General features: G+C 55.0%; 3 protein-coding genes across 7 annotated transcripts; 2 read left to right on the top strand and 1 right to left on the bottom strand.

Moving 5' to 3' along the window:
- The first annotated feature begins 7244 nt into the window (after nt 1-7244).
- LOC149914145 (T-cell-interacting, activating receptor on myeloid cells protein 1-like) lies at nt 7245-8471 on the top strand. Its single transcript, XM_090127929.1, has 3 exons — nt 7245-7583; nt 7665-7976; nt 8098-8471. The coding sequence occupies exons 1-3, from the start codon at nt 7319-7321 to the stop codon at nt 8262-8264; spliced, it is 744 nt and encodes a 247-aa protein (XP_089984055.1). The 5' UTR covers nt 7245-7318; the 3' UTR covers nt 8265-8471.
- An 810-nt stretch (nt 8472-9281) lies between these two features.
- LOC149914144 (V-set and transmembrane domain-containing protein 1-like) lies at nt 9282-12312 on the top strand. Of its 4 annotated transcripts, XM_090127881.1 has the most exons (7): nt 9297-9383; nt 9471-9719; nt 9793-9828; nt 9946-10224; nt 10659-10793; nt 10948-10985; nt 11559-12312. In XM_090127881.1, exons 2-7 carry the CDS (start codon nt 9596-9598, stop codon nt 11721-11723), a joined length of 777 nt encoding a protein of 258 aa, XP_089984007.1. In that variant the 5' UTR covers nt 9297-9383; nt 9471-9595; the 3' UTR covers nt 11724-12312. The 4 variants fall into 4 exon arrangements, with proteins under 4 accessions (XP_089984006.1, XP_089984008.1, XP_089984009.1 ...); XM_090127880.1 differs by having other exon boundaries at nt 9282-9719; XM_090127882.1 differs by lacking the exon at nt 9793-9828 and having other exon boundaries at nt 9282-9719; nt 11559-12310.
- A 62-nt stretch (nt 12313-12374) lies between these two features.
- Nucleotides 12375-16061, bottom strand: LOC149914143 (osteoclast-associated immunoglobulin-like receptor). Of its 2 annotated transcripts, XM_090127814.1 has the most exons (8): nt 15261-15291; nt 15152-15187; nt 14756-15034; nt 14364-14675; nt 14105-14245; nt 13965-14002; nt 13392-13599; nt 12375-13240 (listed from the first exon to the last, which is right to left on the bottom strand). In XM_090127814.1, exons 1-7 carry the CDS (start codon nt 15289-15291, stop codon nt 13462-13464), a joined length of 975 nt encoding a protein of 324 aa, XP_089983940.1. In that variant the 3' UTR covers nt 12375-13240; nt 13392-13461. The 2 variants fall into 2 exon arrangements, with proteins under 2 accessions (XP_089983940.1, XP_089983939.1); XM_090127813.1 differs by having other exon boundaries at nt 15152-16061.
- Between the last annotated feature and the right edge of the window lie 463 nt (nt 16062-16524).

The following is a 16524-nucleotide window of genomic DNA, read 5'->3' as shown; positions in this document are numbered from 1 at the left end:
CCCTCCCCTCCCCTCCCCTCCCCTCCCCTCCCCTCCCCTCCCCTCCCCTCCCCTCCCCTCCCCTCCCCTCCCCTCCCCTCCCCTCCCCTCCCCTCCCCTCCCCTCCCCTCCCCTCCCCTCCCCTCCCCTCCCCTCCCCTCCCCTCCCCTCCCCTCCCCTCCCCTCCCCTCCCCTCCCCTCCCCTCCCCTCCCCTCCCCTCCCCTTCCCTTCCCTTCCCTTCCCTTCCCTTCCCTTCCCTCCCCTCCCCTCCCCTCCCCTCCCCTCCCCTTCCCTTGCTTTCCCTCCCCTTCCCTTCCCTTCCCTCCCCTCCCCTCCCCTTCCCTTCCCTTCCCTTCCCTTCCCTTCCCTTCCCTTCCCTTCCCTTCCCTTCCCTTCCCTTCCCTTCCCTTCCCTTCCCTTCCCTTCCCTTCCCTTCCCTTCCCTTCCCTTCCCTTCCCTTCCCTTCCCTTCCCTTCCCTTCCCTTCCCTTCCCTTCCCTTCCCTTCCCTTCCCTTCCCTTCCCTTCCCTTCCCTTCCCTTCCCTTCCCTTCCCTTCCCTTCCCTTCCCTTCCCTTCCCTTCCCTTCCCTTCCCTTCCCTCCCCTCCCCTCCCCTCCCCTCCCCTCCCCTCCCCTCCCCTCCCCTCCCCTCCCCTCCCCTCCCCTCCCCTCCCCTCCCCTCCCCTCCCCTTCCCTCCCCTTCCCTTCCCTCCCCTTCCCTCCCCTCCCCTTCCCTTCCCTTCCCTTCCCTTCCCTTCCCTTCCCTTCCCTTCCCTTCCCTTCCCTTCCCTTCCCTTCCCTTCCCTTCCCTTCCCTTCCCTTCCCTTCCCTTCCCTTCCCTTCCCTTCCCTTCCCTTCCCTTCCCTTCCCTTCCCTTCCCTTCCCTTCCCTTCCCTTCCCTTCCCTTCCCTTCCCTTCCCTTCCCTTCCCTTCCCTTCCCTTCCCTTCCCTTCCCTTCCCTTCCCTTCCCTTCCCTTCCCTTCCCTTCCCTGTTGATATATTGAACACATGTGACACTGTACACACATGTAATTCACATGAACACATGCAGTGGTACATGCATGTAGTGTACACGTGACTGTAAGCACACACAGCACACCAGCAGTGTGCACAGTTTAATGCATCTGTGCACACAACATCCATGTGCTTGACCACACATATGGGGGACATCAGTGGGGTCCCCAATACGCACATCAGCGTAGATAGTGGAGGTTTGGGGGGCAGCAGGAGAACCACGGTGCAGACTGCTGGGGTCTCAGCTTGCAGCTCAATGTAGGTCAGACAGTCGCTGTCACTGCACAGCATCTGGGGACAGAGGGGGACAGTGCAATGTCACTATGGGGGTCCCCAGTTTTCTTGGGGGGAACATCCGTGTTGTCAGTATGCAGGGGGAGTGTCCAAGAGGGTGAGTTTGGGGCTGAGATTTGGGGTCTCCAGGGGCCAGACACTGGAGACTGTGGGAGTGTTTTGGGCTTCATTACTCAATTTGAGGGTGTGCGTGGGGTCTGGCGGCTTGGTAAGCACCAGGGTGTCTGGGAATTTAAATGTGGATCTTGGGGAGCTCCCTGGTTCAGATTGGATGCTTCCATAGACTGGATTTGGGGATGAACTTAATTTTGGGACAAGACATATGGGGCTGGGGGTCTTGCGAGTTCCCCATGGGCAGGGACTGGGGTTCCCGAGTTGGGTGTGGGGTCTCAAGGGACGGATTGGAATTTGAGGTTGGCTGACACAGACACTGACCCGGAGCTGCACGGCCTCTGGCCTTCTGGGGTTGCATCTGCATCAAACATTGGAGGGGACAAATGTGAGTGCTGTGGGGGGCACCGAGGGACATTTGGGGTGTGTATAGGGGATCAAAGGGGAGGCTGAAGACAATAGGGGGATCCATAAAGAGATGGAAGAAATGCAATCCATTCCCCACCATGGCTCTCATCTCTCCACATCCAGCGTCTGTGGGCAGTGCGGAGGAAGACCACAATGAAGACGTGGATGAAGACAAAGGCAGCAGCACAGCCCCGCACCACTGCCACCACCAGGTTCCTGTCCATCTGCTCCGTGCCACCTGCGGGGTGTGGGTACAAGAGTGACATGCAGCCCTTGTTCATCACTGATGGAAATGCACCACCTCTGGTGGAGCTGTGCGGAGAAATGGGGTTTTGTTGCTGAGAAGGCTTTCTGTCAGACTGTGTCACTGTGCTCACTGCAGCAGTGCTCATTCCCATGACAATAAATCAGAGGTATTTTTTTTGGAGCTACCCCCATCTGTGTTGCTCACCCAGGCATTCAGTGCAGCCCATGGGGTTATGCTGTGGGATTGCGCGACCCCACATCTATAGGGAAATGCATGGGTAAGGGTTCAGAATGTCCGTAGGAGGATGTGGGCTCTCCAAATCTGTGGGGTGAGCAATGAGATGGGGTTTTGGAGTGCGTATGAGGGTATGCATCTCCAAATCTATGGGTGATCTATGCAGCAGGACTCCAATTTGTGCCCCACATCTCTAAACCTCCTTTTTTAGTACATTTACTTCGAATTTGAAACTTCCTCCCACAGCACAGCAGACATCTGTGGTCATTAAGGAAATGCTGAATTTCCTCCAATGTCACTACAGCCCCATATGATTCTCCCCCCCCACATGATTGCCCTGCTGATCCCCAAATTACACAACCTTGGGGAGCTCGACAAGAAGAGCACCCTCCCACTTTTTCCTCACCCAAAATGTCCCCTTGCCCTCAAGTACTGTACCCTATCTTACGGGGTAGATTTGGGTTCATTGGGATTGAGACCAGGGGATCAAGGATGCACAACAGCAATGGCATTGACCCCACAGGGCTGGAGATGAATAAATCCCATACCTGTAGGGAAAGTGTGCTGCTTTCCTTGTTCCCAGCTCAGGACATCAGCAGGACACTCCCTGCTCTGGTTCACCCCTCTGGTTGTTCTCCCTCACTGATGGCTCAAGCTGGCAGTGATGAAGTCACTGAGAGAAGCTTGAGGGCCCTGCAAAGGCACTGGGTTGCTCACTGGGTGCAGTGGGAGTGCATGTGGCGTTCTCCTCTGTCCGCTCAGTAGCTGTGAAGGATACTGAGAGGTCAGGGAAACACATATGATAAATATGTGGCAGAATGGTTGGTGCCACAGCAGAAGTTTTGTTTCTTCTTTTTCTGACCAGAGGGCGCTGTACTCTGTGCTGTGCTGATGGCTGCAGGTGGATCCCACCTGTCTGAAAGGGAGAAGCAGATCTCAGACCAGGAGCTGGCTTGTTTCCCTGAGAGGGCTTCAAACTGGCAGGCCTTTGGGGACAGCGTGAGATATGGAGCGGTGACAGCCTGTGTGGGACACCACAACTGGGGCATGTGTGCACGGCTCTGTGTGTCAGCCATTGGGTGCCCTCAGTACCACCACGTCTTGGGGACCACAAATCCCACATCAGGAGGTGATGCAACAGAGAAACGTCCACAAGAGGAAGTGACAGTGGCTCTGAGGCTCTTTCCTGCCCCACTGCAGTCCCAAAGCTGTTCCTGCCTCATGGCACCAATGGTGCTGGCCCTCATCCTGGGTGAGTGACAATGGGGACGTGGTGCCACGGGGGTTGGTGGCCCTATGTGCGATCAGAACTGTGTCCCTTGCAGGTTGGTGGCTGGTGGCAGCGAGCAGGGCCCGGCAACATGAGTGTGGTGATAGGGGGTTTATGGTGAGAGAGGGAGGGGAGCGTGGTCAGGGGGCCATCAGAGGGCACAGGAGGGTGTGCAGGGACAAGGCTGACTGCTGTCCCCCGTCCTCGTGCCCCGACCCTCCCTGTCTCTGCACCCCAGCCAGGGGGGTCCCTTGGGGACACTGTCACCCTGAGGTGCCACCTGCCGAAGCCGGCTGCATGGGTTGAGCTTTACCAGGATGGACTAGGGAGTCAGTGTGTGAGGGCCGCCTGCACTGCCCATTCAATGAGGCAGCAGTGGGAGTGGAGGTCTTGTGTCAGCATGGGTGAGTGCTCCTGTCTTTTTTTCAGCTGACTTGCTCTCCTGTTGACAGGCCCTGACGCCACCATTTCAAACATGGTGCTCACCAGGAAACGTGCTTCCCACGCAAAGACTGTGGCAACGCAGACAGAGGGTCTGCTCAGTAATGTTCAGGTCGCTGGCTGCTGGGAGTGCCTCAGCCTGCTGCTGCCAGGGGAGGATGGGAAGGATGCCACTTGTGTGCGGTGTGAGCAGCTGGCCGAGCTGCTCAACGTGGTGGTGGAGCTGAGGGAGGAGGTAGGTAGACTGCGGACCATCAGAGAGTGCGAGTGGGAGATTGACTGGTGGAGTGACTCTGTGCGAGAAAGGCGCAGAGATTGCACTTCCCAGACTGAGGGAGTAATGGACCCTCTCTCTCTCCATAGTCAAACAGGGAGAGACAGCTTGAGAGGAGAGGAGGAATGGCAGCAGGTCTCAGCCCAGCGTCGCAGGCAACCCCCATCCCGACCTCCCTCGGTTCCCTGGTCCCTCTCAGTAACAGGTATGAAGCCCTGTAACAACCAGAGGGAGTGGTGAGTGATGACGTGGGAGCACTGCCGCCAAGCTTGCCCAAGGTGAGGCGGTCAGCTCCACGTTTGAAGACTGCCTCCTCCAAGAAAGAAAGGAGGGTGCTAGTTGTAGGCGACTCTCTTCTGAGAGGAACAGAGGGTCCAATATGTCGGCCTGACCCTACCCACAGGGAGGTGTGCTGCCTTCCTGCGGCCCGGCTCAGGGATATTTCTAGAAAACTCCCCAGCCTTATCCGCCCCTCTGATTATTGCCCTTTATTGATAGTTCAGGCCGGCAGCGATGGGATGGCTGATAGAAGCCTGAGGATTATAAAAAATGATTTTAGGAGACTGGGGAAGTTAGTTGGTGGAGCGGGCATACAAGTAGTGTTTGCCAGTATTCCCTTGGTGGCAGGGACAAACACTGAGATGACCAGGAAAAGCCATGTAATAAATGCATGGCTGAGAGCATTTGCTGAGGTGCAAGTGCAAAAATTTTGGATTCTTTGATCACGGGGCAGTCTACTCGGCACTTGGACTGAGGTGTGCTGATGGGAATTGCCTGTCTCCAAAGGAAAACGGATACTTGCCCAGGAGCTGACAAGACTTGTAGAGAGGGCTTTAAACTAGATAGGAAGGGGGCAGGGGATAAAGCCAGGCCTACTAGAGATCAGCCTGGGGAAGTGGTATTGGGATTAGGTGAGAGGCGAGGGGCTCAGCTGAGCTGCGTCTACACTAATGCACGCAGCATGGGCAGCAAGCAAGAAGAGTTGGAAGCCATTGTGCAGCAGGCAAACGATGACCTAGTTGCCATAACGGAAACGTGGTGGGATTGCTCCCATGACTGGAGCGCAGCAATGGATGGCTACAGACTCTTCAGGAAGGATAGGCAAGGAAGGAGGGGTGGCAGTGTGGCTCTCTGCATTAGGGATTGCTTTTATGCTACTGAGATTGTGACTGGGGACGATAACGTTGAATCCCTATGGGTAAAGATCAGAGGAAGGGCTGACAAGGCAGACATCCTGGTGGGCGTCTGTTACAAACGTCCAAACCAGGATGAAGAGACAGACAAGCTATTCTATAAGCAGCTGGCACGAGCTGCACGGTCGCCAGCCCTTGTGCTCATGGGGGACTTCAACTTCCCTGACATATGCTGGGAGTACAGCACAGCACAGAAGAAGCAGTCTAGGAGGTTTCTGGAATGCAGAGAGGATAACTTCCTGATGCAGCTGGTCAGAGAGCCCACGAGAGGAACTGCCCCGCTAGACCTGCTGTTCACAAACAGGGAAGGTCTGGTGGGAGATGTGGAGGTTGGAGGCTGTCTTGGACAGAGTGACCATGAAGTGATAGATTTCTCGATTCATGGTGGAGCCTGGAGGGGGAACAGTAAAACTGCTACCTTGGACTTCAGGAGGGCAGACTTTGAAGTGTTCAAGAGACTAATAGGGGGAGTCCCCTGGCATTCAGTCTTAGTGAGTAAAGGGGTCCAAGAGAGCCGGTTGCTCTTCAAGAAGGAAGTCTTAAGGGCGCAGGAGCAGGCAGTCCCCCTGAGCTGCAAAATGAACTGACGGGGAAGAAGACCGGCGTGGATGAATCGGGAGCTATTCTTGAGGCTCTGGGAGAAAAAGAGAATCTACCTCCTGTGGAAAGAGGGACAGGCAACTCAGAATGAATACAAGGAAGTCGTTAGGATGTGTAGAGGTGAAATCAGAAAGGCTGTTGATGTGGTCTATCTAGACTTCAGCAAGGCCTTTGACACTGTCTCCCACAGCATTCTCCTGCAGAAGCTGGCAGTCCATGGCTTGGATGGGTACGCTCTTGGCTGGGTAAGGAGCTGGCTGGAGCGCCGGGCCCAGAGAGTGGTGGTGAATGGAGCTAAATCCAGCTGGCGACCGGTCACGAGTGGTGTTCCCCAGGGGTCGGTGCTGGGGCCTGTCCTCTTCGAGATCTTTATTGATGACCTGGATGAGGGCATTGAGTGCACCCTCAGTAAATTTGCAGATGACACCAAATTGGCTGGAAGTGTCGATCTGCCTGGGGGTGGCGAGACCATTCAGAGGAAACGGGACAGGCTGGAGGGCTGGGCTGAGGCCAAAGGGATGAGGTTCAACGAGACCAAATGCCAGGTCCTACACTTCGGCACAACAACCCCAGGCAACGCTACAGGCTTGGGGCGGAGTGGCTGGAGGACTGCATAGAGGAAATGGACCTGGGGGTGTTGGTTGATGCTCGGCTGAACATGAGCCAACAGTGTGCCCAGGTGGCCAAGAAGGCCAATGGCATCCTGGTTTGCATCAGAAAGTGTTGCCAGCAGGAGCAGAGAGGTGATGGTTCCCCTGTACTCAGCTCTGGTGAGGCCGCACCTCGAGTACTGTGGCCAGTTCTGGGCCCCTCACTGGAAGAAAGACATCGAGGCCCTGGAACGTGTTCAGAGGAGGGCAACAAAGCTGGTGAGGGGTGTGGAACACAGGCCATATAAGGAAAGGCTGAAGGAGCTGGGAATGTTCAGCCTGGAGAAGAGGAGGCTCAGGTGAGACCTCATTGCTCTCTATAACTTCCCGAAGGGAGGTTGTAGTGAGCTGGGGGTTGGCCTCTTGTCTCGTGTCATTAGTGATAGGACCAGAGGGAATGGTGTCAAGCTAAAGCAGGGGAGATTCAAGCTGGTGCTCCTACCACCCCAAGGGCTATCTCTTTGTGCCCTCACCTCTTGGGGACAGTGTGAGACTGGAGGTGGCACCCACACCTTCACCCCCAGGTTGGTACCAGCCCCCATTTGGGTGCCTGCAGTGTCACCCACAGGTGGCAGTATCATCACATCCCTTCCCCATCGCGGTGATGCTGAGGATGAAGGCACCCAAATCCCTTCACCCCTCAGATGCTGAGTTGGTGTCCCATGGGAACCAGCCATCTGCCAGGGTTGAGCTTTACCAGGATGGACTTCTGAGATCCTACAAGGACGTGGACAAGCATCAGGTCATGGCTGAGTTCTCCTTGGTTTGCGTAAAGCTGGAAGATGTAATGAAGGATTGGTGCCAATACCGGGTTTTGGAGCCACCAGGAAGATCAGAGAAGAGTGTCCCCATCGAGTTGGTGGTGACAGGTGAGGGTTATGGGGAAAGCAGATGGCCCTCGGCATTCTCCACAGGGCCATGTCCTATCTCTGTTCTCCCTCTGCATCCAGATAGTCAATATTCCCCACCTAACATTTCCATGAGCCCTGACAAAAGCGTGGCAGTGGGGACCAATGTCACCATCCGCTGCTGGAACCAGGGATATGGGGGCATCATCTTCCTGCACAAGGATGGGCACTCAGCCCCTCTCCAGCACCAGGACCCCAGTGATGAAGGCATGGCCACCTTCATCCTTGTTGCGGTGACCACAGCTGACAATGGCACCTACAGGTGCTCCTACCACCCCAAGGCTTATCTCTTTGTGTCCTCGCCTCTTGGGGACAGCGTGAAACTGGAGGTGGCACCGACACCTGCACCCCCAGGTAGTTCCCAGCCCCCCATTTGGGTGCCTCCAGTGTCACCCACAGGTGGCAGTATCATCACATCCCTTCCCCATCGAGGTGATGCTGAGGATGAAGGCACCCAAATACCTTCACCCCTCAGGTGCTGAGTTGGTGTCCCATGGGAACCTGGTGGTGGCAGTGGTGAGGGGCTGTGCTGCTGTCCTCGTTTTTGCCCTCAGAATTTTCTTTGTCATCGATGCCCACAGCCTCTGGATACGGAGAGATGAGAGTCTGGGTGCTGACGTGGGTGCTGGAAGCCCCCAATAATGCCTCCCCAGAAGGCATCTCATCTTTGGGGTGCACTGTGTGGGTTAGATACACATTCCTTATTTTGGGCTCCCTGATGCTCTCTTCCCCTCTCAATGATTCCCAGATCTTTTCAAACCCAACACCTTCAAGTCCCCACCAGAGCCCCCAAATGCTTCCCAATCCCACCAAATCCCCAAATGCTCATCTCTAACAACAGTACCCTTTCTTTGCGTTCAAATCCCTTAGCACTCTTTCATACACACAGATCCTTCCGGATCTACCCCATATCCAACATCAGCGCTGTGGGATCCCCACATCTGTCCCAATTCACCCCTCCCCTACAGATCACCTTCAAGCCCCCTGACTCCCATTCTGTCCAACGTACATCTCCTATAGATTCCCTCATAGACCATCACTGTTCTTTCTCTCTTCCTTGACTGTCTTATTAAAACAGGTTTTTCTCTCAACCTCTGAGTTCCAGATTATTTGTCCTCTCATTCTCTCCCCCATCCCTCTCGGAGCAGTCAGTGAATGATGAGAACAGTCTTTCTACACTTTGAGAGCAGCCTTTCTCATCACTTGAGCAGATGTGAGCTGAAGGACGTGAATAGAAGCTCAAGAACTTAATGCAGAAGAGCCACAGAGCTTGTTGTCCAGTGAAGATAAGAAAGTAGAATAGACGTCCTGTTGTTGAGGATTAGATGGCAAAACAGATGCCTGGGCTCAGTGTAACGTCAGTGGGAACAGGTTTGGGCTACCCTCCCACCCCCTGAATGGTTGGAAATTTACAGCCATAATGCATCCCACCACCACCAGAGATGGGAGTTATTTCCTGGAATCTCTGCCCGTGTCCTTGGAATGCAGTGAATATGTTCATGCTGTGCCTTCAGGCACATGGCTGTTTCTCCCTTTGGTGTGCGTGTTGGTGGAGCGATCCCCCACGCACCCAGTGCTGTGATAAAGGCAACACCTGCTTGACATCACACTTTGGTGTCTGAGGTTACTTTGCTGGTTTTCTCAGCTTCCTGAGGGCTCTGAATTGTGCTTGATAGGCACAGCCAGAGCCCAGTACTGTGCAGCGTGATGGAGAACAAGAAGGGATTCTTTAGATACAGTGGTCAGCAGAGACAGACAAAGGTGAGTGTTCCCCTTCTGACAAAAGAGAAGGCACAAGAGGCCGCACCTGGCATGGAGCCACAGTTGAGTATTTGTCATCCCATGGAGGACACCATTCATGACCATGTGCTGGCAGAACTTTGGGGACACTGTGTTATAGCCAAGGAGTGACAACTTGCACGTGGTGCCCCACACCACTCACTGGAGAAACTGTCAGACGGGGAGGTGACATCATGGCATCCTGTCCCCAAGGGGAAATGAGATTGCCTTTCCGGCCACTCCCAGTCTGCACTGCAGCCTCGCTGTCCCCAAGCTGCTCCTGCCTCATGGCACCAATGGCGCTGGCCCTCATCCTGGGTGAGTGACAATGGGGACGTGGTGCCTCGGGGGTTGGTGGCCCAGTGTGGGACCAGAACCGTGTCCCTTGAAGGTTGGTGGCTGGTGGCAGCGAGCAGTGCACAGGAACGTGAGTATGGGGGCAGGGGGAGACTGGAAAGAGAGGGAGGGGAGTGTGGTCAGAGGACCATGAGAGGGGCAGAGGAAGGTGTGCAGGGACAAGGCTGACTGCTGTCCCCTGTCCTAGTGCCCCGACCCTCCCTGTCGCTGCACCCCAGCCAGGGGGTGTCCCTGGGGGACAATGTCACCCTGCGCTGCCACCTGCCCCGGGTGCAAGCCTGGGTCCAGCTCTGGTTGAATGGAATTCTGAAATCTAACAAGGAAAAAGACAAGGAGCAGGATACGGCTGAGTTCTCCTTTGCTGTCACAAACCTGGAAGACACCGGGACGTATCAGTGTCGGTACCAGGTGTCAGAGCCACTGTGGACATCAGAGAGGAGTGATCCTGTGAAGCTGGTGCTGACAGGTGAGGGTACTGGGCACAGTGGGTGGCCCTGAGCTTTCCCCCGAGGATCAAGTCCCATCTCTTTTCCTCCCTGCACACATCTCATAACATCAGCCCCTCACAGTTCCTTGAGCCCATGGCACATGTAAGAATGGGGACCAATTTATCCACCCAGAGCTGGCATGATGATTCTGGTGCTGCATGCCTCCTGCACAGTGCTGAGCACTCAGCCCCTGTCCAGCTCCAGGATCCCACTGGTGGGGCACAGCCACCTTCATCTACTTAGGGAGGAACCCAGCCTATGCTGGCACCTATAGGTGCTCTACCACCCCACGGACCACATCAGAGAATTAGTCTGAGACCCACATCTCTATGCCCCCAGTGTGCCCTGTGAGTGGCAGTGTCACTGCATCCCTGCCCTGTGCTGAGGACACCCAAACACCCCAATTTCACAGGTGCTGAGGTGTCATCCCGTGGGAACCTGATGGTGGTGGTGGTGAGGGACTGCACTGCTGCCCTCATCTTCAGCCTGAGCCTCTACTTCATCCTGGATGCCTGCAGCCCCTGGACATGGAGAGATGAGAGCCCTGGTGAGGAAGGAGTTCAAAGTTTTCCACCTCCTATAGACCCCACAAGCATCCCCTACCCATCCTTTGATCCCCCATAGATCCCGTATAGACCCCACAACTGGACCTTGAGGCCCCCACATAACCCCCTACCTTCCCTCTCCCCTTTTCAATGCAGGTTTCACCCCCAGAATGATCGATCCCATACACTTCCAGGTAAGTGCCTGAGTCAGTGAATCCCAAATCCCAACATCCCTCTTCGGACCCACGCCAGACATCACCGTGGAAACCCAAACCTTCCCCATGGGAACCCGAAATGACCCCCAGTCTCTTACGGCTTACCCTGACATTGATGTGCACCACCTGTATCCAGGCCCATGGGAATCTCAAATCTGCATTTTGGGGACCCCCAGCCCACTAATCTTAGCCCTCAGACCCACAGAAGCTCTCATGCCCCAGACCCCATAAGTCCCCACAGGTCTACCAGAGGGACCTCTAATGAGCTCACAGAGAAGCCCAGTATATAAGCCACGGGGACCCCAACACAAAGGCCCTGTGTTCCCCCAGTCCCTAAATATATCCAGACCCAATGGGCACCCTGGAAACACAGCTGGACCCCAAATATCCCCCGTGTAGAACCCAAATTTGAGCCTCTCCCCCAGAAATACAGCTCCACCCTCATGACAACCCCTTCCCTCCTTCCTCGCATACCTACTCCAGAGCCCCACCCCAAACTAAAGCATCCTGGGGACCCCATGATTGCAACCCAATTTCTGCCTCTATCTCCAGGTGCCCCCCAGGGACAGCGAGGGTCTGACCTACACCGAGATGCCAGCTGTCATCCCGTGCTCCCAGCCTCCCCGTTCCCCCACTGCCCCCCAGTCCCCCATTATTTACACCAAAGTGAGCACAGGGGATCACACTGATGGACCTCCATTGGTGTCTCAGTTTTGATGCGCATGCAAGGGGGCAGGTGCCACATTCCCTGCTTGGGTCTCCCTGATGTCCTCTTCTGACCTCGGATCAGATAACCTCCCCTAATCTAACACTCCCAAATTCTCACTGGTGCATCCCAAATGCTTCCCACTCGCTCCAAATCTCTAAATGCTCATCTCTTATACAAAAATCCTTCCTTATCCCCTCAAATGTCTTAGCACACCTTGAGTCCTCCAAATGCCCTCCAATTCACTCCAAAACACCACCACCATTCCTCTGAAACCCCCTGAGCTGTTCCAATCTACCCCTCTACTGCATATAATCTAAAATGTCCGTTTCTTCCCCTCCCATCTCCTACAGATGCCCCATAGATCCTCTATAGACCCCACAAAATCCCCTGCCACCCTTTCTGTCCTTGTTGTACCCTTGGTCTTTGGGTGCTGAGCAATTCCTTTGTGCATCACTTGCTTTGCAGAAGTAAATACATCTATCTGATTATCAGTACTGTTATTTCTCACTTCCTTTTCAGTCTCAGTAAATAGATTTTATCTCCACCAATGAATTCTTCCTCGTTTTCTCTCCTCTCCTCTCCTCTCCTCTCCTCTCCTCTCCTCTCCTCTCCTCTCCTCTCCTCTCCTCTCCTCTCCTCTCCTCTCCTCTCCTCTCCTCTCCTCTCCTCTCCTCTCCTCTCCTCTCCTCTCCATCCAGCACTAAAATCTACACCCAGCACCCAAAAAACTTACACTCAACCCCCAAACATGCAACCCCCAAAACTCTTCCCATCCTCTCACATTCTCTAGTCAGCAGTCAAATCTTCAGTCACTCTCAACAAGTCTCCATCCAGTCCCTAAACACTGTTCAGCTCCAAAATACCCTCACCACCCCAATATCTACATCCAGCCCCAAATGTCCCATCCACCCACAAAATCTCCATCCACTTCCCACAATCTCTATCCCCCCAGAAATTTCCAAACCACACAGAAATCTCCATTCACTCCAAAATTCTCAATCCAGCTCCACAAACTCCATCCAGACCACAAAAACTTCGTGCATCCCCAAATAGCCATCCGGACCCCAAACACAAAATCTGTGGGCCGGGTGCTGGTTTGGGATGTGGAGCCGGAGATGCGCACACGGGAAGGGGACGTGTGTGTGCTGTAGGGACAGACGTGGCGCTGACGTGGGGCACATGGTAAGGACACACGGACACACGGAGGGCCTGGAGAGTGCAGGCACAGGGAGCACATGTGCACCGTCCCTCTCAGGGGGTTTGGAGGGAGGTGAATCTCTCTCTGTCTCCTGAGTCACACCTCTCCCAGCCAGCAGGGACAGATACCGCGATGGAGTCAGCCAAGGCTCAGAGCAGGAATACACGTCCATTTCCTGAGAGCTTCTCTTCAGAGCACTGCTTTGGAATGAAAAACTGTCCACAAAGTCTTGTTGCTCACCTCCCGCATTCTTTACCGGTCTCAGAAAACATGCTAAGGACACCCATGTGCAGCACTGTGCACATCTACTGGTGTACACGCGTGATGCTGCAGACACCAAGGAATGGAGTTAATCACGGAGTGCACATCTGGGTATAACTGTTGTGCACATGTGACGGTGAACACGTGTGACACATAGGAACACATGCAGTGATACATGCATGCAGTGCACACGTGACGATAAGCACACACAACACACCTGCACTGTGCACGCTGGCAGTACATGTGAGCACATAACACACACGTGTCTGTGCACACGTATGGAGGCATCAGTGATGCCTCCCAACTGCTACCTCGGCGTAGATAACAGAGGGCTGGGGGTCAGCGGGGGGGTTGAGGGGCGGAGTGCTGGGGGTCACAGCTTGCAGCTCCACGTAGGTCAGACCCTCGCTGTCACTGGAAGGCACCTGGGGACACAGTGGGAAGGCAGAGTGTCAACCTGGGGGTCCCCAATGTCCTTTGGGAGGGACACCGCGTGAGTGATGTTTGGGGTTCTTCCTACACAGTGTGAAAGTGGCCCATGGGATCTGAGGGGTATTTTAGTTTTGGAGGGGCCAGGGGGATCTGAGGGCTCAGATTTGGGTGTCTCCACAATGCAGATTTGGAGTTCCTCATGGTCTGGGTTTGGGGGCTGTGCTTAACATTAAGGCAAACCATATGAGGCTGTGGATCCCCTGGGGTCCCCATGGACAGGGTTTGGGACTGTAAATGGGATGAGGAGTTGTTCCAAGGGTCAGGCCGGAGTTTGGGGTTCCCTGACCAGGACACTTACCTGGAATTCCATGTCCTCAGGCCTTTCTGCAGGGGTGCCTGCATCAAAACAAGGAGGAGAATGGGATGGGGCTATTGGGGGGGCTGTGGAGACTTTGAGAGGATCAACTGAGAAATAAAGACGCTTAAACCCTTCCCCACCAGGGCACTCATCTCTCTGTATCCGACGTCTGCAGGCACCGAGGAGGAAGAAGACAACAAGGATGAGGATGAAGACAAAGGCAGCAGTGCAGCCCCCAGCCACTGCCACCACCAGCATCCCATGGGAACTGTCTGCAGCACCTGTGGGATCCGGGTGTTTGGGTTATCACATCCTCAACCACCACCTCTACAGGGACAGGAGGTGACACAGCCACTCATGGCGTGGCGCCAGGGGTACTCAAATGGGGTTGAGACCCACCCGGGTGTGCAGGTGTGGGTGTCACCTCCAGAGTCACATTACTCCCAAGGGGTGAGGACAGAAAGGGGTAAGCCCAGGGGCGGTAGGAGCACCTATAGGTGCCGCTGTCAGCTGGGGTCACCCCAAAGATGGTGAAGGTGGCTGTGCCCACCACATCGAGGTCCTGGCGTTGGATGGGGGCTGAGCACCCATCCTTGTGCAGGAGGAAGGCGGCCCCATAGTCCTTGTTCCAGCACTGGATGGTGACATTGGTCCCCATCTCCACACATTCCTCAGGGCTCAGGGAAATGCTGGGTGGGGGGAATCTGCGATCTGCATGAGGGAAGGGACAGCAGTGGGACACGGTCCTGTTGGGAGCAAGCAGAGCCATCTGCTGTCCCCAGTGCTCTCACCTGTCAGCACCAGCTCCACAGGATCACTCTTCTCTGATTCCACTGCTGACCAAGGCAGCCGGTACTGACACCAATATGTACCTGCGTGCTCCCGATACGTGCTCAAGAAGGAGAAGTCTGCAGTGTCCTGCTCCTTGTACTTGTAATTGCTGTGTATCCAACGTCCTTCCTTGTACAGCCGGACCCAGGCAGCCAGCTGGGGCAGGTGGCACCTTAGGGTGACAGTGTCACCCAGGGACACCCCCTGGCTGGGGTGCAGTGACAGGGAGGGTCGGGACACTAGGATAGGGGACAGCAGTCAGCCTTGTCCCTGCACACACTCCAGTGTACCTCTGCTGGCACCCTGACAATGCTTCCCTCCCTCTCTCCCCGTGCTCCCCCCATCTCCATACTCACAATGCTGTGCTCTGCTCGCTGCCACCAGCCACCAACCTGCAAGGGACACGGTTCTGGTTCCACACAGGGCCTCCAACCCCCTTGGCATCACATCCCCACTGTCACAGACCGAGAATGAGGGCCAGTGCCATTGGTGTCATGAGGCAGGAGCAGCTTGGAGACAGTGAGACTGCAGTGGGGACAGGGAGTGGTGTTGTTTTCTGCCAGTTCCTCTTTTGGACAGGATGGTGTGATGTTGCCAACTGATGTGGCAATCACAGCCCAAACGGGAAGTGGCACGTTGGGGTCCCCAGAAATGTTGTACACATGGAGCTGTGCAAATAGTCCCCGCTGGTTTGTCCTTTGCAGTTTGTCCGGGCTTGGGTGTCACACACAAAGTTCTGCCAGCACGTGGTCCTGCACTTTTCCCCCATGGGATGGCAAACACAGGACATGGCTCCAATGGGGTGTCCCCCATGGGATGTCACATGTTTTGCTGTTGAAGAGCTTGGGGTTCGTAATGACAGAGTTGAGTGTCTATGGGTAAGGATCAGGGGGAAGGACTGTCGTGGCAACATCTTGGTGGGGGTCTGCTATAGACCGCCTAACCAGGATGAAGAGTTGGACGAAGCTTTCTATGAGCAGCTCGCGGAAGTCACGCGATCGCCAGCACTTGATCTCATGGGAGATTTCAACTTCCCTGACATGGGGTGGAAGTATAATACAGCACAGAGGAAGCAGTCCAGGAGGTTTCTAGACTGCGTGGAGGATAGCTTCCTTGTGCAACTGGTAGGAGAGCCTACCAGGGGTGGTGCCCTGCTTGATCTGGTCTTTGCTAACAGAGAAGGACTGGTGGGAGAAGTGAAGGTTGGGGACCGTCTTGGGCAGAGCGACCATGGAACTGTCCAGTTCTCTATTCTTGGGGGTGTCAAAAGAGCAAAACTACTTTCTTGAACTTCCAGAGGGCGGACTTTGATCTGTTCAGGGCGCTTGTAGCACGGGTCCCTTGGGAGTCGCTTCTGAAGGGTAAAGGGGTCCAGGAAGCCTGGATGCTCCTCAAGACGGAAATCTTAAAGGTGCAAGAACAGGCTGTCCTGAGTGCCGTAAAGCGAGCCGCAGGGGTAGACAGCCTACCTGGGGAGATTACAAGGGAGTAGCTAAGGTGTGCAGGGAGGAAGTCAGGAGGGCAAAAGCCCAACTTGAACTCAGATTGGCCACTGCAGTAAAAGACAATAAAAAATCCTTTTATAAATATATCAATGGCAACAGAAGAACCAAGGATAATTCTCATCCCTTACTTGATGCAGCAGGGAATGTGGCCACAGAGGACAAGAAGGCTGAGGTCCCCAATGCCTTCTTTACATCTGCCTTTAATAGCCAGACCAGTTATCCTC

Source organism: Phasianus colchicus, chromosome 31 (genome assembly GCF_987193195.1).
Source record: "Phasianus colchicus chromosome 31, bPhaCol1.hap1.1, whole genome shotgun sequence".
Lineage (NCBI taxonomy): Eukaryota > Metazoa > Chordata > Aves > Galliformes > Phasianidae > Phasianus > Phasianus colchicus.
Note: the sequence above shows the minus strand (reverse complement) of the source record. Positions and strands in the feature narration are given on the sequence as shown.